Consider the following 26294-nt stretch of genomic DNA (forward strand, 5'->3'; position numbering starts at 1 on the left):
GACGTTGCTCTAACTTTTCCTTCGTCTCGTCGATAGTTAATGGGATTTCCAGACCTTCTACCACAACTTGCATTTCTTCCTTCTCCACGCATCTTTACGTATTAAGAAAATTATATACACACGCGATCGTACGCGATCAAGCGACAAAGCACTTTTGGATAATATTTTCATTTTTTTAAATTTTTTCTTTACGTTTAGATCTTTTGTCACTCTAGTATATGTTGGTTCGATTTTCCTGAAATGATTCTGTAAAATGATCGTGAAATTCAATCTATCTATACAATCTACAGTTCTTTCATGTACATGAAAACTCTACATTACTACTAAAGCTAACAATACAAAAAAACTAACTTTAACACCGTACAACGTCATACGAATAATTACATTCACAGCTAGCTATGTTTACTATGTGAAACGCTATTACACAGTTGCCTAAGTGAAAAACAAATCCAATACCCTTCGCGTAGCTCTTCATCATTCTACATAAAATATATCAATTACCACAGTCGCGCACAGAGGGAGGGTTTACAGGCGATACTTACAGAGCGCAGGGCTGAGTCGGGGCGATACTGGAGAGCTGGGGAACCTGAAGCTTGGGCTTCCTGTTCTCGTCGAGGCGCAGTTCCGCCTTCTGCGTCCGATCGATCCAGTGCATTTTGTGCATCATTTCCGCCAGACGCTTCTCGATGATGCCCAAGTATAGCATCACGTTGTTAGTCGTCACCTGCTGCTGCTCGCCAAGTAAATCCAAGATCGGCGAATTATCGCATCGAATCGCGTGGAACATGCTCTCCACGCCTTTCAGCAGTTTATCAATCACGTCGTTGCACTGTCGAGACATTTGCAATTGTTATTATTTCGTTGCGACGTGCGACGAATAAATTGATTGTTATTGGTTCAATCTCATTGTCCATCATACTGTTTAATGCTGCTTGATACTTTTTTTTTGTCATTGCGATGTGATGGACAGTTATTGTTTTCTTTCCAATTGTTGACATTCCTAATGTACTATTATAAGTATATAGAAAATGCAATAATTACTTATATCGATTATAGATTCACATATTTTCCGTAAATATTAAAAAATCATCATATGTATGTTACATAAAGCTCTACAAAGACTGTCACAATTCAAGTGTTGTTTGGAATTGAAAATGATTAATCATCCAAATGGGGATAGTAAAAAACGGTTAAAAAATAGTACAAAAAAACGTGTGAAACAGTACGGGGTCTTTGTGCTTTATGGCCAAGAGATTATCTTGGTACTTTGACGCTGTAGATGCATGGCTGAGACGGGCACTTTTTACATCGTTCACGCGTGCGGCGTTGTATTTCTCTCTCTCCCTTCCTTCTTTTTTCTCTGTAAGACGAGAGCACGGCTAAATAATGACGGACTGTTTAAGCTTCTAGGTACGTCGTTGTTGCCGACGCGTTTATTGCTGCGCGTATTGACAAACGAGCCAATAATTTAGACGTTTTTTTTATGCCACAGGGTTTATGAAGTTTAATGTTTCCGGAGTGACATTGTCAAAACGTGACTTCATTTTGACGACGAAAAATTACATCGAGCGAGACCCGTTAAAATGAAGAAGTGTAGCTTAAGGTACGATACCTCGGTCAATTGGCTTTCGGCAGCATCGGCGAGCTCAGTTTGCTCCTGCAGCTCTTTGGCGATGGTCTCGAGCGTTTCCGTTTGCTTCTGGCCTCGGTGCACGTTCAAAGCCCGAGCCTCGTCGATCGCCGATTTGAGCTGCGCCACGCGAGACTGCAGTCCCTCCAGCTCGTCGTTTAGCTCGTTGACGTAGCTGAACAGAGCAAAGTTCTCCTCCTCCTGCTTGAGGAACTGCGCCGTGAGCTTGTCGATCTCCTCTTCCCCTGCGACCAGACGCGAGTCTCTTGTAATGGCGCGAAGAGCACTTGGACCGATGAGTTGAGTTTGGGCGCGAGCGCACCGGTGAACTGTTTGATGAGGTTGAGTATGCGGTTGTAATTGTCAATTTTGTCGCGCATCGCCGCACGCTTGGCCTGCTTCTCGGCGTCCTTCCTGGCGTTGAGATCGCTCATCTCGCGGTACTGGCCCTTCACGCCCAGAAACTCCTGGAGCTTCATCTCGTTGTCGATGGTGCGCTGCAGCTCGCACATCTCCGATGTGTGGTTCTTCAAGTCTCGGGTGCCCCTGCAAAAGAGCCATGGGAGCCTCGTAGACGCGTACCTTTTGCTGCGTCGCGAGCGCGCGTTCGCTCGGCAGCGATCAGCCGTGAAACAGCGGTTTCGTCATCGCTGACCTCTCTTTGAGCGCGTTAATTTTGTTGATCTCCTCGTCGCGCTGGTTGAAGGTGATCGTCGCTTGCTCGATCAGGTCGTTGATCACTTGCTTGCCGGCGCTCAGCTGGCCGTTCAGCCGCATCCAGAGCGCGTTGAACTGGGCGCGCTCCTTGAGCAAACTGTCGATCTCCATTCGCAGCTTGGCGTTGTCCATCGCCAGTACGTTGAAGCGCCTCGTCGCCACTTCGAGACGATTCTCCAGGATGCTTATCAGGCGCTCGTGTTTCGACGTGGTCTCCTTGAGCTGGTGATCCGTGCGAACTCTCAGCTTTAGCCCGTCGACATCTTTCGAGATCTGGAACGACTGGACGTTGATCGCAATGCGTCTGGCGCGCTCGAGACCCAGACGACCCGCAGCTTGCCTTGATGATCTGCTCTTGCAGCTCGTCGATCTGCTGGCGCTCCTTCTGTATCTGCTCCACAAACTTGGCCCTCTTCTCCAACAGTCTCCTCATCTCCGTGCTCATTGCCTCGTCCTTCCTCGTATTATTCGGCGATTTGGCCGCTTTGATGGCCAACACCAGTTCGGCTTTCTCGTGCTCCAACCTCTCGATCAAGTTCCGTTGGTTTCTCAGCTGATTCTTCGCCTCCTCGGCGTAAGCGACTCGGTCGTTCTCCATGATTCGGTACTGCCTTTTGAGACGCAACAGCTCCGATTCTGCCATCGTCTCGAGCTCGTACTCGTCTTGCGTCGGTTGCGCTCTGATCATCATCTTGGCGGCCGATTTTTCTTTTCACTTCTAAAAACAAAGAAGAAAAGGAAACGAAGGCAGGCAGATGCTCGGTTGAGCGCGTGTGTGGGCGGTCTAATGATTATACCTTACACGTTTCAACGGTCACTCGCTTCTATGCGATATAGGCGCGACGAGCAGCTATAGGAGTGCGGCTTTTGTGACTACGGACAATACAAAGGACGATGAGCAGTCCGTGTGCGCGTCCGTCGAACCACGAGTTATTCAGACCACACGGTTCTTCCACTCGGAGCTGCTGTAATTGGACAATTATCGTTCTTCAAATTCGCTGGACCGCTCGTGCAGGCAGCACGCTATTGATTCGCCGATTGTTAAAACAAATTTAACGATCGTTATTTCAATCTTACTTTCACGTGAAAATCAAATTATCTGTAAAAATACCATTTGCTGCGTGCTTATATCAATTACTCTTAAATTAAGAATAATGTTCCTCGCTTGAGAACCATTGCTTCATAATTCAAGACAAATTTACGAACGTATTTTAGTGTCGTCGTTCAAATGAATGATACGATGCCTGCCACTTACTACCCTCGATACGCATCCTCGCTGTAATTTATTCGCGACAGACGCAATAAATCCAAATAACCAGGCAACGGTAGTCAATATCTCGACATCTGACCCGGGAAAGAAAGTTCCGGTCGAGTATAAGGCACGCGCAGATATATAACACGAGAAACCGATCGCTTACACCTACACCTACACACACTTCTCGAGCGCAAAGGTGCCTCAAAGGGCAACCCTTGCCGTGGCTCACTTCACAATGCCCGGAACTTCCTCTCGACGACAATTCATCGGCATCTCGCTCGTACGCGGGTCGCGTGGCGGCCGAACAGCTGTACGCGCGTCGGCGCGCGTGTGGCTTTGCGACACAGCTGCGTGGCGTTATATTTCCGTCTATCGCAGCTGATGCGCTCCGCGCACTTTTTTTCCCGGTTGCCACGGACAGCCGCTTGATCGTTACATCGGTCCCGTTGCGACGGCGACCGAAATATACCGCCGAGTAATGCTGCGCTCGCGCGTCGCGACGCAAGCAATATTTATTGGGATTTATTGCGTAACCGATGGGGTTGCGATGCACTGTTGCAGCCATTGACAGGATAAAACAATGAAACTTTTATTCAAAATCTTTCGAGTTCGAGCGTTGTGTATTCAATTCTAGAGCTTTCGTTTTCGAATAATTTGTATCATGCCAATTTCGATGGTCAACGGACGTTTAATGGAATGAGATCATATACCGAACGATAAAATTTGGAAATTTGTGGGTCATGTAGACACATGAATAACGATACGAATAGCTGTCTGCCTTATTTAAATATCTATTTATAAAAAGTTTTATATAACAGTCGATCAAAGCACGAACAAAATACACTCACGTTAAAATTCCTATGTGGAAGTCACGTTCTATAAATCAATACGATCAGTCACGATGTCCCAAGTCTGTGTACAGTATTAAGATCTGTTTAATCATTGAAATGCAGGAGGTGACGAGGTACGTAACCCAACCACAAGCGTTCGGCAAAGGAAAAAATCTCTGTGGCGTTTCACTGATTGGAAAGTATATATAGGCATCGGATGAAAATGAAACAACGTAAGACGATACCGAGTCCGAAGTCGCGTCCACGTATATAGCTTATATTAATAAAACGACAGATGGGAGTGAGCAGTAACGACGTTTCACTCGCACTTTCCACAAACTAGTGTAAAATGTTTACTTTGGCGGCGAAGGGATCAGGCCGCTAACTCGTGCGGGCATCGGATCGACGCGAGAATCTAGGTCAACGCATTTACGCAATGGAAATAAAATTTTCATTTTCCCGAAATTCTTTGGCTCTTTTTCTCTCGATACGCGATCAAATGAATTATGCAAGGGCTTTCTCTCGTGGCGCGTACTTTTCCGCGCAAAAGCGCTGTGAGAGCAATCTGCGCGATCGTACAACGTCGGATGCGACTGATTGGCTCGATCGAAAGCATCGAAAAAAGAAGCAGCGAAGCTGCCCGGTTCATCGATGCATATGCGATGATTCGGAGAAGTCGCCTATTTGCGGTGTATGCATAAGCATAACACGAAGACTGCAACCGTTCGCTCGTTAACAATGTATTCCATCCCGGAGGGACGAAGTTCTGATCGCGTGCACGCCAAGGGCAAGGACGTTTCGGCGCGATCGAATGGACGCTGTGAGTCCACGTCTGTTTGCGCCGGTGTATTCCGCTTGTGAAAATTACCCGCCTTTGATGAGAGCGCGCCAGCGAAAGTCACGGGGAGCTACATTGCCAATGTTTACGAGAACCCAGCCAGGGAATAAAAAAATTAACGTTCAGCGCTGAGCTTTAAAAAGGCGTATGGTATTAAAATGACTATACCTATTTCGACATTCGCGTCGGCGCGCAGATCGTAAAGAATGAAGTGCCGAGAAAGAAACGAGCGAAACCTTTAGTTCGATTAAATTAGATACATAAAAACCCGTGCTTATAAGTTTCTGCGATAATAAAAGGTAAAATACGCGCGAATGTCTAATTCGATTAGTCCATTGGTCGAAATTGAAAGGACAAAGACGATAACACGACTTACGACCGCGATTAATGTAGGTACAAGAGCGATAGCTTCGTTAGATGAACTCTTGGGGTGAAATTTACAAGAAGAAAAGAAAAAAGAAATACTTTCAAAACGAATATTCAATGAAAATACCTTTGTAGCAAGTGCTAATCGTTCTAAAACCCGTGTCTAACTATAGTTATAATCTTTAGCGAAGACTGCTTAAAAAAAAACGAGTCTAGAAATGTGGATAAATGACCTCGTCGAATCTATCGTATAGAACAAAGTATCGGCACACTCGAAACCATAATAACCAATTTCATCGTGATTCTGTGCAATTTTCAAGAGCCGCGCGAGCGAGTGAGTCATCGCAGGAGTCGGCCAAACAGCAGATACTATAGAGCTAGTTTTCAACCGTGTAGCGCCGCGAATGAGGAAGAAGGAGTGGGAGAGAGTGTAGAGCTCAAGCTGAGCGCGACTCTAGTCAGTTCAGTTGGTTCAGTACCTGGCCGACCGTCGTTCATGTCGTATTCTCGTACGCGAGAGTAAACGTATGTTTAGGCTTTCTTAACACAGTGTTTATGTTTATATATACTCGCGGTGTGCGAGTGGTGGCATGAGCCTAAGTGTTGTGTCGTTAACGTTTGACTTGATGCAAAACGCGGAATCCCGGATTTGATTTCGGGCACCCCGCGTTTGAAGTGTAAATCGATCAAGATTCGGTGGTCGCGACACTCTTGGTTAACGTCGTCGTCGTCGTCCTCGTCGCGGCCACGTAATAACATTTGTTGCCGCAAATTCCTTGAATTACAAGCTACCTGGCGTAGACGACGACGCACTATTCAATTACCCTTGTTGTGTGAATTTTTTCGTAGAGACTGTCGGTTTGCCGGCAGTTATCGACTCATCTGAAAGAGAGTGGGACCCAGCTTAAAGCATACCTTACAGGTGAGTTTTTTGGAACGCTTAATGTACCAAAGTGCACGAGGCGGCTTCTATATTGTTTTCTTGGATGGGGAGAACGAGTTTTGTTCGGATAAATATACGCAATAATAAACGAATCATTTTTCTTAAGTTTTTTATTTTTTCTCGACGAAGATTTTAGCATTGTAATCGCAAGTTTTTACTGTAGCTCACGTTTACTCGAAAAGGTTTTATTTACTGTCGCAAATGTTTTCCTCGATACAGATATTAATTTGCACGTTTTATAATTAAACAATAATATTTGTTACGCGCATCAGTCAATTCAATCAATTTAATTAAAAGATAAATTGTAATACGCAGTACCAACACACGCTAGCTACGTAATAAAACCAATTTACCTCAACACTTTTCATTCCACATGAAAGACGCCTTTAATTATTGAAATCAGCTGCGATAAAAGGAAAAACCCAACACACATGTCAATCTTCTATGCCAGGTTTTCCGCAACTACATAGCTAATACGAATCTTTGATACAAAAAATTCAACCTCATAAGTTCATCCGTAAGAGAGAGAGAGAGAGAGAGAGTATCGGCGTTCAACAAGTGCCACGCACGTGACTGACCGAATTGTTTTTTTTGTTGCTATATACATTCTTTTGTATGGATCGCGAGAATGTGCAACTGGATCAGCGACATGAACATTTTTTCGTTTGCATGTTTAATCACCGCGCCTGCCAGTTAATAAGCGCGTTAGAAAAAAACCTATTATTCCAGGTAAAAGTGGCAAGCCAAAGCAGATGGTTTAGAGAATGCATATGTTATTTTGAGTAGGTGGTATAATTTACGTTTATGCACGACTGCTGACGTGTGTGCGTTTATATTGTCTGCAACCGTTGACTAAAATTATTTATTGATGAAGATAAAGTGATTACGAGTGATGTGATAATTTTTTAAATGATAAGCGTGCGAAATTTCGCGCGCCTAGATAAAGATAACGGTTTTTTTGGTATAAAATAAACATCTGAAAATATAATTGAAGTCGACGTGGAGTCTAACATCTGGCTGGTTGTGTGCCTAACCTCGGCGGAAGTGTTGCCTGTGGGTTAGTCGTTTCGATCGAATTTCAGTAGGTACTGTACAAGTAGGCCGCGAGGTTTGAGTGTTTTCTTTTTCATCGCGGTAATCACGCAAAGGACAAGAGGATTTTCAGATCGGCTTATCTTTTATTGGCATTGGATCGCGAGAGTAAGCGTAACGAGGTTTCTAATAGAAAGGTTTTTTCTGTACAAGTGCGTGCGTGGAAAACGAAACGATAGGCTCGATACTGTCATAAGTTATATTATTTTTGGTATGGGTCCAAGAGAAATTTGGCACGAAAAACGTGATTTATCGACAATGTTATTTGCACACACTCACTCGCTCATTCACTTACTATGTCACTCACACACACGTGGCATTTGATTATCGAAATGGATCGCTTCCATAAAAGTGATTTTTTTTTCTTTTATGTATAAATTATCAGTCGAGATACAGATATGCAGTGCGGTTCGCCGTCGTGACTCACACTTCAGACAGTGTACCTACCACTTGTAAATTATTATTTACGATAAGCAAAAAGGTAATTGAGCTTGGAGTTTTTTTTCTTGCAGAATTTATCACGTTTTTCTTTTCTTGCCTGTGACTGCCATATTGTAGTGACGTAATATTGCATTTAAAACATTACGCTAAAAGATGACGATATCGGTTATCGGAAATGGCTAATTTTCCTAAGATAATCGTGAATGAATTTTTTAAATTAACGATACAGCGTTTAGACGATAACTGTCAAATAAATTTGAAGCTAACTGCATGAAAGAACGCACTATTATTATTATAATTATTATTATTTTAGAATCATATCCAGACAACCTAAAGATAAAAAACAAACTAACGCTGTTCGGTTTTGTCTGATCATCAACCAAACGTATAGTAGCTCTCAACAATAAAAATGCATCATGCGTTTTGCAATGCTACGTATCGTTAAAATTGTGCAACTGCATAAAACTCGTTGCAACAAACAAGAGATCGATGAAACGAAACGCCATTGCAAAATATTCGCTATTCCATATCATTCACCAACGTAACGAGAAAAAAATCGAGCCCTTGGCAGTACCCTGTAGAGATAACGAACGAGAACGCAAAAATACAGTGTCGCGCACAGATAATCATCGAGGCGAGGTAGTTCACAAACACAGATAGGTGCGCAGCGATACCACCTGTCGACCCTCCGTCTGTTTTTTTTCCTCATTATCCGACGCGCGTGGCGTTGAACTTGAGGCTCGTCGGAACATTACATATTGGTGCGTTCGCGTGTAAACGTGGGAAAAAATTTCCGAGCGCTTTTCAAAGTCACTGTCGAGGCTCTGTGCGATAAGGATGATGAGCGCTGTGGGTTTTCCGAGTGACATCGAGAGAAAATTTTCACATCGAAGATGTCCCACGTGACAGTGAGCATTGAGTTGATGTACACATTAATGTTCACGTAATTAAGAACCGTTATGCAAATGCTATAACTAGTCAAAACTATAATTATGTTCGTTAATAGCACATAATAGACGTAACTTTTTCCAATGGCTAGAACAAAGACGTTCTTTCTTCTGTAAATAACGAGGCTAATATTAGAAAACTCATTAAATCCAATTTCAGGGTAACCATTTTTGGCTTTTTTTTCTTGCAAAGCAACGTCATTATAATTGTATCGATGAATGATAAATTTTTCGCAGTTTCATTATACTAGCAAACATTGTAGACTTTTTCACGTAGACACACACACAAAATGAAATTCTGCGTAAATGACTATCCCCACGAGCACTCGAACCATAAGACTTTTTCAACCTCTCTGCTTTAGCCTTCTTATCATCTTAAGTAAATCAACCCCGACATTACTCTTTGACGTTTGTACAGTAGAGAGGAAAAAAAGAAACACGAAGCTTTATAAAGAAGAGCCCGCGCGCGCTGCACTTATCGACAGACTTCGATTCACGACGTTACCTCCAGGCGTTCCATAATCAAATCAAACAAGTCTCCTTAAAGAGACGTGATTTATTCACGAGCGCCGTGCCTGTTTCTTTACGTTAATTGGACAGGAGGTATCTCCGCTGTTTCGAGGATGATTCGCCGCGGGCGCGATTTCGCGGCTGATGTAAGCGCTATTGTAGTCACGGGGGCGGCCCTCCGGAGGACCCCACGTTGTGGAATAAAGTGCCGACGCGAAACTCGTCGATTCTCAAGTCGACGCGTTTGGAAAGTCGCTAACAAACAAAACTATAACCTCCAAAGACACTCACCCTCTCGTCCTCGTTTGTAAACGTTGCAGGCCTAATGGACCAGGGTGATGCGGCTCCTCTTCCTGCGACGCAGGGCGCGCAGCAGAAGACGATTGTCTGCACCGGCTAACTTGCGACAGTAGGAGAATCCAATCGAAAAGGGATAAAAAAAAGTGGAAGAGAACAAGCGACAGAAACAAAGAAGATGTTGCCGAGAAAAGACGGCAACTACGAGTCCTACGCGCTCGAGGACATGATATCGAGTCTTCAGACGCGAAGCGCCTCCATCGACGAAGACATCAACAGCGAAGACCCGATGCAGTTGCTCAGACAAAGGGAGAGAGATCTCGTGTTGGCCGCGGAACTCGGTAAAGCCTTGCTCGAGAGAAACCAAGAGCTCACCAGGCAAAGCGAAGCTCTCGCTGAAAATTATGCTGCTAAGGTTGAGGTGAGTTGACTTTTTGTGTTGTACGTCGGCAATGTGAGAAAGACTGCGGAAAAGTTTAGTTTTTCAGAGGTTTCTTTTGCATCCAATTTCATTAGGCTGATGTACAAAATAACGACAAGAGATAAGATATGTTGAAAACATTTTGCATGAATCGTTGGTCTTGTTCATAATTTTTTTTTGAAAATATGTCTTCTTAATATGCGGTTGCAAGAAAGATTATTTAAAATGTTTGTTAGCATCCGTGAACTTCATTGAAAATATGGAAGTTTTAAAATGATCTCTCAGTAAGTAATATTTACACGTGTATATCGCCAACACGTAAATCAATCAGAAGCTATTATTACGCTCGTTAAAAGATTTTAAAAAGTTTTGAATCTCCCGCTGGCAATTGCTACTTTCAGAAATAGCACGTACACTACGATGTACACCTAAAGACCTTAACTAGCGTTTACTCATTTTCTCTTAAAGCCGTTTAATTGCCAACGCGATTCCTAATTGCCAGGTTAAAAATATTTTGGACGCGTAGAAAACTTTGAAAATTCTATAAAATAAACGAAACGTCACTCTCATCTTTAACGGTCTGATAAAAAAAAAAATATATATATATATATATATATATATACATATGATACTGAAATTACGCACAGTGGGAGGAGGCAAAGTGCACAGCCGTTCTGGAAAGTGAATCGGAATGAAAATAATGAAAGTCCTAGCTGCTGCACTGGCGAGCAGCACAAACATAACAAACTGTAACGTCTTGCTTATAATCTTTTATGCTCACTTGTAGTTTACTGCACTCGGCGAGCGATTTCGCGTACACAGGGCTTAAATTTTATTATCTAATTGTAATCGTGACTGCACGCTAGATATAATAATAAAAAAAAGTGAAAATTCGCGGTTGTTTGCGTTCGCAACGACGATTGTTGCGAAGTAATCGTGTTTCAATGTTAATTGAATGGACGAAAGATCTTTATATAGTGAAGCAAGTGTAAAAAGTGCATGCATTTTGAAACGAATCGCGCTCTATAATGCAATTTAGTTTTCCACTTCATATTAGACGATAAAGTAGTTTTTCACCTTTAAAAATCGTTCAGGTTTTTTTGTTTTCCAAAGGCCCAAAATAAAAATAAGAAGGATTAGAAATGTGCATTGCATTATAATTTTGAGCCGATTGAGAACAAAGTTAATCCTCTATCTAATAGATTTCACATGTAAATGCGAAATCGACGTTTTCTCTTTCTTTTCGGCTTGCACTCCAATGGTTTCGTTTCAAGGTAAAAGTGTATTCAAAAGTCATTAACGACACTTAACATATCAATTAGAATGATTCCATAATTTGTTTCAGTATATCTGTCATAATCGAGTTCAAAAGTCTGCTTTGACCGTGAAGATCTGCCGAGCGACGTTTAACAGTTAGCGCGGCGACTTCAAGTTCTATATACGCGTTTTACGAAATATTAATGACGAAATTTCGGAAGCGCAAATTTATTCATGAGAGCCATGATTCGTTTTTGAGCTTGCTGCTTAGTCATATATCATTAAAATCGTAATCTGTATCTAACCTCCAATTTACATTCAAAAAAACTTACCATTTTATTCCGTTGCCTCATTATTAATTTTTTCAATCAAATTACAATCTATTGTTCAATCTTCTCACCAAATCCTTCGACGCCAGTCTGATTATTCGTTCATTGCCGAAAAAAATCATTGACAAAAGAATGCAATAAGTTTGTTGGCTTATTTATCCAAACGACACACGCACGTAAGTTTCCTCTAGCTGCTCATATGGTTTCGGATAAAAAAAAAATAAGCGAGAGACAGACAGTAGGTAGACAGACGCGCTTAAGTGGATTTGCGGCGATGCACGCGTTAACCAGCCCTTCTTGCTTCGTTTTTTTCTCCGTCTCCTGCACGTGACGTACCTCCGGCGTGCACGTGTAATTTTTTTTACTTTAACTTTCGAAGGCGGGTTCGAAAACGTGCCAGTGTGTTGCATCAGATAGTCACGAAAGGGTTCGCAAGCGGAGTGATGTCTACAACGATTTTGCAAAATCATCCGAGCACGTAAATGCACGTCGATTCGCGCTGAGATGAGACGATTATTGATAGTACTCGTTTGTTAAGCCCTGCAATTTCGATCTGTACGCGTGCACGTTGTCGGGAAAAAAATGCATAATTCGAGCATAAGAATCTTAATTCGTTCAACCAAGTATAGTTTCATATCGAGAAGTAGCTCGTGCAGCAATTAGCGGATTCAAATGAGAAAATCTTTCGACTGTGGCAAATTTGTACCGTTAAACAGCACGCGCGTCCCCCAAAAGAGATAAACACCGATAGCACAGCACTGCACCTCCGCCATTCATCGTTTCAGTTTTATCAAGGCCGCCACGTGTCATTGTTTTGGATTTTTACCGTTGACCTCCCTGACTCGCAACAGTGCATTCTCGATAAAGGAAGAAAGAGTCATACAAATAGCACTCGTCCGCAGATAAAAAAAAGGCAGCCGACTCCCTGCGAGAAGCAACCGAGAGAAAGACAGAGAGAGAGAACAACGACGGTTCGTTCCTCTGCGTTGGGCACGCGCGCAAGGAAAGTCACGAAAGCGTGGAAATAAGCCACTTACTTGGGCAACTCGCGAGTACGTATGTGTGCACAATGCCCGGCACCACGCTTCACGGATGTGTCTGTATATGTGTATATATATATTACCTTAACGTTTTGCTGCTCTTTTCTCATTCGCTGTTTTTTTTATTTTTTAACCGAGAGGAAGGATACATATCCTCCGTAAAAATATCCAATTTGCCGTACTCATGTTCACATATCAAAAGCTCAAAAATTTGACCGTTCTCTGTGCGAGCCGGAAGGAACGAAACCTCTTTGATATAAGTTTCGCTTGAGTAGTCGCAAAGTCGATTTCGAAAGTTGTGTAACGCTTTGTTTGTACTTTTTTCTTTCTCTGTTTTGCTTTCTTACAATTTATAAACATTGCAGTGTATATCTCAATTACGATTGATAAAACGAAGCGTACGTGTCGATCAACTCAATACACGCGGCAAAATGTACAAAACCACTTATAGTGATTGGTGAAACCGCTAATTAAGAAAATAAAATGCTGTGAGTGTATGTGTATATGACGACTATTGTTTTCGCAGATTCGTAGAAAAGAAAGATACGTAGGGAAAAAAGGCAGTTTGTTGCACGCGTCTTTCTAACGCATGCGTTGATACATTTTGCAATTAATCTCGCTCGGAAGGCTTTTACATAAGCGTTCGTAATATCGGAAGCATCGAAGTAGAAAAGCTGCCTTACCGCGATCTCCTATATAATCCTCTTTTATTCAGTCGATCTCTCTCTCTCTCTCTCTCTCTCTCTCTCTCTCTCAGCGCTGTTAACAATGGGTTTTTCTTAAAGTACTTATATCTTTTTCTGTACTACACTCGCTAATTAGTCATCCGGACGTCACCAAAAACATGATGCGCCACTATATAAATAGATAGAGATCACGCTTACAAGTCAACGAGCGAAGAACGATGCCAATTATATCAGGTTGCGCTGAAAATTGAGCTTGGAAGAAAGAAAGAAATTTATGAATTTTTTACGTAATGTCCGCGCCGCAAAATGTTATACTTATTGTCCTCGGTTCGAAAAAAATCTGCGCGTTACGACGAGCCTCCACGGCGTAATGGAACAAGTGTAAGCCAGTCGATTGTATTTTTTCAATTCGTTAATCGCAAATATTTATTACGATACGAGCGTACAGTCTGTATATGTGTGATTTTCGATCGGCTAATAAAGTATCCGCTTTTATGTAAGATTCGTGCGTGTCCGCTTTTAATTAATTGCAAACTTCGCATTGCGACAACCATTCACAGCGTAGTTGCGCAGAACAGCTAACGAAAAAAAAAAGGAAAGAAATAAGCGTCGGAAAGTTGAAAGTCTCTCCGTTGTGATTTTCGAAATGATATAGTCGCCGTGGCAACGACTTCCCGTGAATTATCGCGCCAATTTCAGAACAAGTAGTTTGCGCGCGCACAAGCATTTCAGACAAACGGAAAAAAATGAAAATTGGATTTAACGCGAGGCGGATCGTAATGCTAGTGAATTGTAATACGTAACTCATGGGCCTGATATCTGGCAATATTAGTTAGTTTTAACTATTTTAGATTGTGTTATTCAAGGTTGTCGAGGTACAAAAGGAATTGCTTTTTCACAGTATGTTAAATGATTTTGGAGTTGCACACTAGGTAGCAATTACACCGACCGGGTAGCAATTAAATTTTATGAAATACTCTCGTACTTCAATTCTTTCAAAATAGTTTCTTAATCAATGGGTCGATTTTAATCGCGCATAATCATCATAAAAGTGACATGGAAAGTGAAAAAAAATGGTTCATCAATTTTCATTTCAAAAATAGAGCACGAGTTTTTAGTTGCACCGCTTTATTTATTCATAGACGTCGATGCCGACATCATTTTACCTCTACTCGTAAACGCTCCAATTTGACCGATGTTCGTCTTTTCAACAAGCCTCGCTGAAATGCTCCAAGGTAGACTCTCGCGGGTATTTATCGTCTCAATGCCCCCGCACACCGCATTCCTAATAACGAAAATTACGCGACTTTACTGACGCTCGTAGTTGACTGTCGATTGATCGATTTCTACAACGATTTAAATTTTTTCAAAGCTAGATTTGACAGCTCGTACTTTACCCTTTAATGACGAAGAGTCATCAATCTTTAAGACTGACGTTTTATGCAGCCTAAAATTGGTGTGAGGGGATAAGAAACTCCAATAATAGTGGTTTTCTACCAATAAAGGGATCGCCTCTCTCCGTTTACTGCCTTTCGTTGTACTATCGATATTATAAGTTAGTGGGCGGTGATGATTTCTTTGCAGATGCGTGTTTCGATTAAACCTGTAAATTTTCGTCGATCCAACAATAATACCAATCGCAAATGGGAATTAGATGATATTGTATAGTAGTAGAAATATACGAAGGTAAGAACTGCATTCAATTCTCACAAGCTCATCTCGTCGTAAAAGGCAAATAATTCTCCTCGGCCGCGCGCTCGCCTTAATCGCACTTCCCGGCTTTATATTTTGTCGGGCGTCGCGCTTCCGAGTGGCGAACGCGCGATCAGCCTTGCGAAAAGTGGGCTTTCGCTCTAATTTGCCTCTCGTTCGTGCAAACTTCGCGCGCATACACACACACACACGCGCGCGCGTGCGCGCGAAATCTCGGTTGTCTGGCTTTGCGCAACCGCGAGAACTTAGCTCCCCTTCGCGCAATGTTGCCATAATGTTGCGCATCCGCCTCGAGTGTGCGCCTCGTCTTTTTCCTGCAATTCGCTGGTTAATTGGGCGTTTGCGACCGCGACGAGACACAACGAGGATCCACGGAAGTGTCGCGCGACTCCAGACATTCTGGAATTCCCATGCGGCTTCTCCGCTGCTGATTGCAATCGTTGCGTTGATCTCGGCGAAAAGAGCGTCGAGATAACGTGCAGAGCGTTCGAGTCACTAACCGAGTCGCGATGGCAAACAAAATTTGCAACGTGACTTGTCGATCGCGATCATTGCAACCGGTACTCGATCGTCAGCTCGAGAGACAATCAAACAAGCATACGCAAAATCCACGAGACCAGATAATTAAGCAGAAACTTGCATTGTCGTCACCACCGTGTAGAATAATACAGTTTCCTTTGCAATGGCATGTTATTACGTGCATTTGTAGTTAAATATCTTGGTTACGTGTCAGGGAAAAGGGTTTATGAATCGGCTAATAAACAAACCTGTACGCTCACGGGTGTGAGTGTGTGTGTGTGTGAGAGAGAGAGAGAAAGGCTAACACAGTGAGAAAAGGTAATTTTTGGCGGCTCGAGACTATTCATTACAAACACTTCTGTGGAAACTCGGTGAAGGTTTTGTTGATATACTTTTTTTTATGGCACGTTTTTTTTGCAATATTTGAAATCCTGACGAAATTAGTTGTAACACACTTGCAGATGGAAAAATTTTCTAGGGGCTGTGTTTTTTTTCGATCTCTTGTTGTGACATATCTTTGCGGAAGAAAAAAATAAAGTGATTATGTAGCATTGATTTGTGATTAGTTATACGTATGTGTGTGTGTTTGTACGCCTTGAATCTCTTCTTTCAGTCAAAAAGAAGGCCACTTTGTAATTAAAGTTAATAAAACGATGATGCACATTTAGCAGAGCAAAGCGAATTCCAAGTATTTACAATGTTTTGTCGGCTTAGCACATTCCTTCGTAATTATCACCAGATAAAAAGACCACCAACAATATACGCACACACATGGCGTAGAATCTAGATCACATTTGAAATGCAGCACACAAATTGCATTATTTATCAAGCAACGCAAGTGTGGTTTTTTTATTTCACTCGCATTCGAAATATATTTAACCTACATTTATCGAGTAGTTTTCCCAGTTTATAAAAGAAAGCAACTCGTTATAACCCCTGGCAATTACAAGATTGAAAATAGACACACAGCATGTTGCTGTCGTGCAGTATTTTCTCTCGTTTACAATAATCAACCTCCTCTTCGACCTCCTTGATTGGCGAGAAAAGTGTCATCTCGTTACCAGATGTTACGTGTAATTGCAAATTATTGTGTAGCACGAAAAATAAATCAGGCACAAAAAAGACAATACGAACTTTAGCGTAGAAGGTAAAATCGGGACAGGGTCATGCAGAAATGAACTACCAGTTTGCATGTGCATGCGCATGAGAACCTTGTTAGAACAATTTTTTTCAAGGCAAACGCCCTCGTTTTGACATGCAGGGATGAGCTTCTATCCGTGCGAAAGTTCGGGTTTTGATGAAGGAGGGTATTGTTGTGAAAATCGTTCGATATTTAATAAGTTCCTTGATGAAACTTGTAAGTGTGTTTCTTGGAGAAACTGGATGCGAAAGAGCTCGTTTCATTGTCAGAAACCGGAAGTTCATTTAAATAGTACATTGTGAAACGCAACTTTAATTGGATTAAATTAAACACATTTATAGTAAAACATTTATTAATAAAACATATATATAATAAAACATTTATTAATAAAACATTAGAATCATGAAGTACAGTCCTAAAAAGGACTTTGTCAACACAACGTGTCATACATAACTGTAAGCTGGGCGGATAGTGATTTTCTTGTGTAATTTGTTTCAAATTATATATCGATGCATTCAGATCCAACTGATCGAAAAACATACAAAGAACAGCAGAAGCTAAAACTGGATTCTGTCGATTGATATTCATCTTATCAAATACCTCACTAATATTCTGAGTTTTAAGGTGATTTCGAAATTTTCTAATCAGTTTTGATTCACACAAATTTTGGAACGAGATTGATTGTTTCATCTGCAGAAACGATTTATGTGCAGAATGAACTAGTAGGATATAAGTGGAAGGATATGTTTAAGAAAGAAGTAAATTTTATTTTGATGTGGACAAATTAACAATCATTTTACTATTTGCGGCATCTGAGGTCTGTTTAGTTATCATGTTTAGTTGTTATCAAATATTGAATTAATATCGAAATTGAATAAAAAACAAATTCTCTTCAATGTTAATTTTTTCTTATACGTATACAACAAAAAACTCTTGCATACTGATGATTTTTTCAAGCCATAAAAAAATATTGTCTAATTTATTTTGATTGAAATAACCTGAACAAATAAAAATCCACGAGTAAAACAATAAAAAAACGTATTTACCTACGCTACCTCTTTTTTTATACATAGCTAGCGAAGTTACAACAGAAATCGATCAGGGCACCTGAATGTCTCAGTTGACTAAGTGCAGTAACGAAAGTAGGGAAGCTCGAGAAGCGTTTGCCCAATGCGAAAGAGGAAGTTTTATCGCTTCGGAATGTCGCTTTTTTTTCATTTCTTCGATTGTTTCCTTCAAGGCCCATTTGACCGACTTGCCAAGCGCAAGAAATCGACCGGAAACGTTATATTGATTTACTGCCTTTTTTCCTTTCGTTGAACTTTTGTGCTTATGATTGAATCTCCCAACTCGCCCTTATTTGCATTATCTAGCAAAGTAACAATGACCAATTAGCTCTCTCTCTCTCTCTTTATCTATCTTGCTGTCTACATTCACTTTGAGATTTATACCTGTGATGTGTACGTGCAACAACGAAAAATCAGTTTCCCACCACAATGAGAATGCGCGTATCCTTATCTCTGCGCTCCAACGAAGCGTAAATTTGGCCCTGTTCCATAACAAAGATTCGGGCCCGACTCCGATTTAATAGAACGTTACTCCACACCCCAATTGTAATCTTAGTATACTTTTCTTTCCTCTCTTACACGAGCTGATTGAAGATGCAATTCACACGCGAATTAGGCACTTACGTGACAGTTTCCGTGATTCACTCTTATAACGGTACCATGCTTTCCGCTCTCTTTTCGCCTTAAACTTTTTCCTCATTACCGTGACGTAATCTTCACGCCTGCCGCGCGTTAGTCATCGGGAGACACCTTTTGTTTTCGGTGAACGTCGCGGAAAATTATATTGCGCCGTTTGCATTGTTTTGAATTTTTGTGAAAAACGTAGCAGGGACGTTTGATTTGTGTTGTCAGTGATTTGGATTGGCGAGGAGTGCGAGTTGATCGTCAGAATTCAGAAGTTCGAGTAGTGCTATTTTTTTTTCGCTAACCTGATTTCTTCAACGGACGAACTTACATCTAAGAAAATTTCATTCTGTACCTCAACATTATCAATCAAGAACATCGTTTTGCCTTTTATCTCGATTGATCGACCGCGACTTGTAATCGAATTCCTCGTCGAAGGATGCATTGTGTACGCATGTACGTGCTAAGAATGTAATATCTGATCGTTACGTTGGAATACCGGTTAGTATAGTGTAGCCAATTACGTGTGTACCATACGTAAAAAAATAGTCATGCCAACAATTTTATTACCGAAGTTAACAAAAAGAGAAAAAAAAATGAAAAAAAAGGCGAACGAATAAACACAAACTCCGATGAGTCAGTCACTCATAAACGTATCGTACAGTCGAATGTAAAAAAAGTTTTTTTCTATCTTTTTCCGTCTATTGTGTGCTCGAAACTAACGGAATCCAATTGGTTTTTCGCCATTTGTGGTCAAGCTTAAAAGGGCAAGAAGATAGGAATTCTTTATTTGCTTGGTCTGTATTTTTTTTGCAATTTCCTCTGCTGGATAGTAAAGTAAAAGAGCTATGATAAGTTTATCGTGTAACGGTGAAGTGTGTCGAAATCGATGCGGAATGTTTTTGTTGTTGTTATACTGGGAAATTATTGATATAGCTTCATATCCGGTTTAACCATCGAACTGCTGAGGGGCAATTACAGTGCCATGGTTGGCTTCGTCACGACATTCGACTACCGTCACGAGCCGTTTGACGTATTTTTGCATTCGTTTAACAAACTACGCTAAGAACTTTTTTTTACCCCTAGACAATTCCATCGATTATGCTTTTATTTACAAGTACTACCTCTATTTCCAATCGATTTCCACCATGTGCGAAAAAAGTGTTTGTTTTTCGCAAGCATATCCGCATTTGGAAAATATACCGTCATTATATAATTATAAACTCGTCTTCGGGTGAATCACCGATGCAAATGAATCACTCATTGGCAATTCGGAATCTTGCCTTTTTTTTGAATACCAATCTCGCGGGCGAATCCTTACGGAACGAAACGCGGAATCGTGAACGCTCTTTCTCAGCGCCTCGCTCGCTCACAATGAACGCTGGGCAATCGCGCATTCAAGCCGAATTCTAGTCCTTTTGCGCAATCAGCAACGCGAGCTTTAACGGCGAGGTCAAAAGATTGCACGGCTCGACCATTGTTGAGGCTTTTATAGCGATCAGCTGAAAGGCTCTGCGCCAAAGATGTGGAACGTGTGTAAGGTAGAAACTGATTATAATCTTCAGATTAATTGAATATCGTTGTATGTACTTAGTTTATTTTAAAATTATTTTCACACTCGAGAGTAAATCGTTCAGCCTTAGCAAGCTCGAGACATCTTACCGACACTTCAACTTAAGTGTGTCATAGATAATTGGCGAGTTCGCGTAAGAAAAATAACTACTTTTAAGTTTATCTATGGCCTTAAGAATGACATAACTGATACTTCCTATTTAAAGGCGATCGCTATAAAACTATCGTTTCTGTTGAAAATAACATTGAAAAAACTGTCCACAAAAGTAAAATGTAATACTCCAACCCAACGCGTTAATCATTTTCCTCTATCGGGAGCGTATCGATTTTCGTAATCCCTCGCGGAAGGACACACACCATATCTCACGAGAATACTCAAGTTTCAATGTCGATCCATATTTTCCCAGGCTAAACTGTTTGCCGTTAATGCTCGCGCGCCCCACACGCGAACGGTGCGGATCTGTCGGGCGCAAAGTTCTTTCTTTCGGTTGAGCTGCACCTCTGGCAGAGCGATTGCGCTAATTATAATCGCAGCTCAGCTCGTTGCATCACGATGACGCTGTCAGATGTCGCGTGAATCCTCGATACGCTCGTTTCGTAATGGCGGCGCTGCTCTTTCTCTCCGCGTCGAATCGGCAAAGAAAAAAAAAGGTAACGCGACAATTGGTCGCTTTTAAATCGCCAGATACTCGATTGTCGTTCGGAGGCTTCTTCTTCGGCGCGAGGCACTCGGCTTTTTTTCCCAACGACGATCGCAGAAGCGTCGCCTTTATCAGAGAAGGAGCACTTTCGCGTGGATTATCTGCCTCGCTCGGTCTGCTCGCCGACGCGCGGGGAAAGTAAGTTGGCGATTCGCAGCGCAAGCGAAAGAGTAGTGCGCCCGACCTTTCGGTTTATTAATAACCGGAAATTGAGGAGCGTGCTTTGCGGGCCACGCGCTACTCCACGTTTATTTTCGGGCTTACGATAAAAGCCAGTGGTATCGGTGCCTTTGACCGGTGCGATTGAGTTGGTAAAATTGACGAGCACGAAGGAAGAAAACGAAAGCTGGCCGCACTTGCCTTCAAAGATGTATCACGTTTTACTTATTCGCTTTCTCGTACAAATGATGCGGCGTGTTATCTCTTGCAATCGCAGTCGTAGTGCAGTTGGAAAGCAAAACGATTTGCATTGCAAAGTATCGCGCGTTTCGCAATAGCGTCAAAAATTGACGATCCAACGTTGCCGCGTAGGAGTAACGGCTAGCGAGTGAACTGAAAGAAAAGTCGCAATTTTATATAATCCACTTATTCAACCCATATATATATATATGTATGGGCGTGCGCGCGAAACAAAAGGCCTCGCGCGTATATATGTATATAACAGCGTGGCTTTTCTACGATCCTTAAAAAGGCGAAGTTGGTCTGTTCTTATTGTTGTTGCTCTTTTCTCTCTTTCCTCTGTCTTTCACTTCCGCGACGCGCGGCTTAATTGCCTGCCGATTGTCACCGCGGGAAAGTGAGATTTTTCTGGCGGGAGAAGGTGTCGGCCCTAATTGTCGCGCGTGTCAAATGTAAACTCGACGCGACGCGCGAAAGCTCTGCCCGCGGACCCACTGCTGTACACGACGCACTTTTAGAAGATGTCGCGCGGCTCGGAGAAAGTTGCGGCTCGTCGTTCTGTTTCGGTCATTTCCGTGCTTCGACGATCGCGCAGACAGGACATTCGTCCATTTTTATCGTCACTTCGCTCGTTAACGTAATTACTTTTCGTTTCGGGAATTAAAATTTACAGCTGACGGATATCTTGTGCAAACAACCGCCAAGTTCGTTGGCCCTTTCGTGGTCATTTGTGAAATTTCAACGTCTGCTCGGACCTTAAGCTGTTTATTATCCTCGCGGAATAATGAAATGTTTGCGTTGCGCAATTATCTATTTTTCTCCGAGTTGCGTAAGCCGCGCACGATTTTGTGAAAATCATCGAGGTTAAAGCGATTCATTCAAGCTAACGCAAGCTCGAGAAAGTAACTGCCTCCGATTGGCTTTCTGTTCTCAGAGTTTGCAGCCACGCACGTAAACGTCCGAGGGGTTTTCCCGCAGTCGACTTGAAGTCCATCCGCAGGCGCAAAGCTTAAAGAACAAAACAAACATCGTACATCAATCTGGTGTAAAAGAAACACATTACATTCGCTCTCTATCTCCCGATCATATATAGGTACACGTGTATCAGGCATTCCTTGGAATAGTGTACAATATTAAATTACGGCTTTCTTGAATTACATAGGCCTATGTAGGAAACGTCGTGCGCGCTGGCTTTTATTTTTCTCGAGCGCACGGCGAATGTTATAAATTATTTATAGGCCTGTATATGCGATTACGAAAAGTAAATCGTTTGTCGAGCGACACAGGATGCTCCGCATCGAGATGCATGGCTCGATTTAATTGAATAGCACTCTGCTGCTAATAGCATAGCTTACCTCACCGAGAAAGAGAGTTAATTTTAGATGATGATGCTGCTGCCTGCTGATGACATATTCTTATTAATCTTCGTCATTGAGAATTTAATGAGAATCGGCTACTTATGATACGCATTAAAAATAATCGCCCAAAAGAAATATGTGAAGGGTTTCCAAATGTTTGCACTTCCGTATGACAAACGCACGGGAGAAAGAGAAAGTAATGATACGTATAATGTCGTCTTGATCAAAATCCACTCTTATTTGAATTCCAATTCGGGGCTGGGATGGAAGTTGGTTCAATGGCGAGCGGGGGATCAATTAAACTTTCATCGAGAGAATGAAAGGCCTCCGTGTCAACTTTCTAAGAACTCGATCCCAAAGCGAACAATAGTTTATTATTGGCAGCATCCGATGCGTAATGATCGGTTGTGCTCATCTTGCTAAGTACATCTGTAATTTTCCCGCACCTGTACACGCGCACGCGATGGAAAGAAACAATCAATGCGAGGATGATGACGGAATCGTGTGGTCGATGTTAACCTGCATATTCTCGTGTGCCAATCGATGGGTTATTGCCAGATATGATTATTCATTTCTCTATTAGTGACCTTCAATTTTTTATTTATTTTTTAAAATTTTTTTAATATTTATAATTCGATTTAACACTTAAATTATCGATATTATATGCTGATCAAGGTTGTAATGCGATGTCTAATGATGAATCCCTTCTTTTTAATTTTAAAGATCTCGTGTCAATTGTAATCGTTTTAACAACCATGCACAGATGGAAATAAAAAAGTATCATAAATGTTTCTTTCTTTTTTACTGACGATCCGCCATTCATACACAAAAAAAAAGATTTAACTCACTTCCGCAATTAAAGTTTCTTTTTCCTTTGTACAACTCGTTCTTTCGAAAATCGCCCAGCGTAATTGTGTCATCGCGGTACTTTTCAGTTTTCGTTCTCCTCATGTCTCTCACCGTCGTGTCAGAAGGGCTTCGTATAGAAATGCAGTCGCGAACATCTATTTCGTCAGTTCCCGACACGCGATTCCCTAATTTCGACCTGCTTGTAGGTGTATCGATCGATAAACACGTTCTTGTCCCCTTTTTTCGAAAACATTTTTCTTAAGCGTTGATTGGTTCATGTGCAAAAGGAAAACCTTTTCGAGAATAAGTGATGATTAGAATGATGAAATACTGCGAGACACGCGTAGATGTATGCTTCCTTGATGCACGTGTACAAAAAAGAAAAGACATTTCAATAAACGCACTCTCCACCTGTAAACTGAACAAGGCGGCATTAGTCCCAACAATTAATTTCAGTCTCGAGAAATTCTGTCTACTCTATGATTTGTCTTCGGCGGCAGAAAAATCACAGCGTTTAGTGTGGAGTAGCCCATGGTACACGAGCATTGCGCAAAAGATCGCGCGCAAAGCGTCGTCATCGCGTGTTTTCACCGCGGAAAGTTCAAGTTATCGAACCGTAGTGCTTACGGCCTTGGTTCCCCTGGTTACTCATCGACCGATTGCGCGCGCGCGCGCCCGCATACGACAGTTCACCGACATGCTATAACCGCACTATTGCCGCGTGCATCACAGTGGGTTATGCTCGATATCTTTCTCCCCGAAATCAGGATTACGCACCTGGATTTTCGCCACTGTTTTTCCTCTCTCCTGTCCTATCGCACTTGTGAAATTGATGTTTACAGGCTAAGGATAGGCTTTACTTTTTTACGAAGTCTTCGAGATGTTTATAATACTACTCATCGATACCTCGAATTCGCATGTGTCTTTGACAACCTTCAATTACACACGAACGATTTACATACAATGTGAGATACATACGTTGCTGCCCATTACGTAGCGCAGTGCTAAATAAGCTCGCCGAGTATACTTTTAATGATTGCTGTACGGAAATTTATCGACTAGACGTGCTTAAAATTACATTTATGTTTATTAGATGTATTGGGCTTGAAACTTTCACCGATCTACATGCAAGCGCGTAACGTCGTCTAGTTTTTTTTTTTTTTTACAAGTGAGACTGCCATCAATTTATCCTTCAATTCGGTTACTCTAATTTGCCAGAATTAAGCAATGATATTACACGCGAACCGACAGTCAACTAGCAAATGTATACTACATCTACGGCGTAAACGTAAACATTCCAATCGTTGAAAAAATAGGATGAAGAATAATTAAGTCTGATCGCTCGTAATAGTGGTGCGCTTACACTCACACACACTCTCTCTTTCTCTCTGATCGCTAAATAATAAATGTATAAACACTCAGACTGATAGCTGCAACTTTTGCAAAACTTGCAAATGACTTCTCTAATCGGCTCTTTCTCTGTGCCTCTCGTAATTGAACAAATGCACCGATTTCTTTTGTCTTTCGTTGGCTGCGAAACGAAAGTCGTCCGACATCTTTATATTTCTGCACTTTCGCGCAATCGCGCGCCGAGAGATACCAGAGAGACGTTTTAACCCGATTTGCGCTTCGATTCGCGACAACGGGTCGCGCGCGTTTCCAATGGACGAAGAAATTGAATTTTATCGGTGATAAACGTACGTGGAGGCAGGTGTCGAGGTGAAATTGTATTTCTCGCAAGCGGCTTATCAAGAACGGGCGTCGGCGTCCGCACAGGTGGGCGCGCGCTCCCGAACGGATATCTCCCACGGACCACATCCTCGACAGTGGCCAACGAAAATCCGCCGCGGCACGCATGCGTGATGTAAGTGCTGGACCGGTTTCCTGCCGTTGCACTCTCGCTCTCCTTCCCTTTGTCTGACGCGAGGCTGGCGCTTAACGGGCTTTCACTGTGCATGTATATATATAAAGGATATCTTTGTCGTCGTGCCTTGGAATGCTTTTTATTTAAAACACTGGCGCGTTCGTCTTCTGCGCAGGCCGGTCCTTTGTTTATTCGCTGTGCAGGGGAGGATTATTCGGGAGATTGAAATGGGCTTGTATTTATTCTTGGCTGTGCGAATATCTTTGGCCTTCTTTTTCTTTGCGGCGAGTGAAGTCGTTTGAGAGAACCACGTCTTGTACATACAAGATGGATATTGTTTGCTGGGACGAGTATGCAAGATGGAATTCCTCGTTTACAACATAAGTCGTAGGCTACACAAGCGCGAATCCGCAACTTTGACGTTTCGGTACAACGACAAAAGTCGGGGGTGTAGTTCAGTTTCTGCATCGCATGGAAGGTCGGTGTCACGCTTAGAATCCGATTTGTCGGCTTACTCTTTTCGAAAACTCAAAGATGAAACCACTTCGGAAAACTGGCACTAGCAGCGCGCAGTTTATTTTCTAAGCGCGTCATCGACGATCCCCCATCGCGCAAATGCCCAGCCGTGGTTGTGTCGACCGCCAAGCCTTCTATCTAAATCTGCCTGCTTCGGCTTTCTCTGCCCGTTTATTTATCCAGTCCTCCAAGGTATAATCCGACCCATTGTCCGCGCGTCGCCGTTGGAATCCATCGCCGAGGCGGCGATAACGACTGTGCAAGAAGCACGCGATGCTTATCGCGCGAGCTAATGATCCGGCTAATAGATATATAGCGTTGCAGTTCGTTAGCGCGATGATGAGCAACTCTTCCGGCGCGGATGATGTTCTC

At 42.2% G+C, this 26294-nt stretch overlaps 2 protein-coding genes across 3 annotated transcripts in view; one reads left to right on the top strand and one right to left on the bottom strand.

Moving 5' to 3' along the window:
* Positions 1 to 49: 49 nt before the first annotated feature.
* On the bottom strand, positions 50 to 3746 carry LOC131674174 (coiled-coil domain-containing protein 63). Its single transcript, XM_058952684.1, has 7 exons — positions 3606 to 3746; positions 2688 to 3312; positions 2286 to 2620; positions 1953 to 2176; positions 1613 to 1875; positions 543 to 829; positions 50 to 246 (listed from the first exon to the last, which is right to left on the bottom strand). The coding sequence occupies exons 2-7, from the start codon at positions 3036 to 3038 to the stop codon at positions 207 to 209; spliced, it is 1500 nt and encodes a 499-aa protein (XP_058808667.1). The 5' UTR covers positions 3039 to 3312; positions 3606 to 3746; the 3' UTR covers positions 50 to 206.
* Positions 3747 to 6130: 2384 nt separating this feature from the next.
* The window catches only part of LOC131674173 (bicaudal D-related protein homolog), a 31479-nt gene continuing 11315 nt past the window's right edge, over positions 6131 to 26294 (top strand). For both annotated transcript variants that reach the window (XM_058952682.1, XM_058952683.1), the window contains exons 1-2: positions 6131 to 6558; positions 9890 to 10287. In XM_058952682.1, coding sequence (XP_058808665.1) covers positions 10045 to 10287 — 243 coding nt within the window. In that variant the 5' untranslated portion in view covers positions 6131 to 6558; positions 9890 to 10044. The remainder of the gene's footprint in view (positions 6559 to 9889; positions 10288 to 26294) is intronic.

Source organism: Phymastichus coffea, unplaced genomic scaffold (assembly GCF_024137745.1).
Source record: "Phymastichus coffea isolate CEN01 unplaced genomic scaffold, Cenicafe_Pcof_1.1 PCOF00218, whole genome shotgun sequence".
Classification (NCBI taxonomy): domain Eukaryota; kingdom Metazoa; phylum Arthropoda; class Insecta; order Hymenoptera; family Eulophidae; genus Phymastichus; species Phymastichus coffea.

Bases quoted from the DNA above. Each gene is read 5' to 3' on its own strand.
- LOC131674174 (XM_058952684.1), bottom strand. From the start codon at position 3,038: ATGATGATCAGAGCGCAACCGACGCAAGACGAGTACGAGCTCGAGACG. The intron at 2,621-2,687 runs GCAAGCTGCGGG...CAGTCGTTCCAG, and splicing joins TGCAAGAGCAGATCATCAAG to ATCTCGAAAGATGTCGACGG. The intron at 1,876-1,952 runs GTGCGCTCGCGC...GTCTGGTCGCAG, and splicing joins CCTCATCAAACAGTTCACCG to GGGAAGAGGAGATCGACAAG.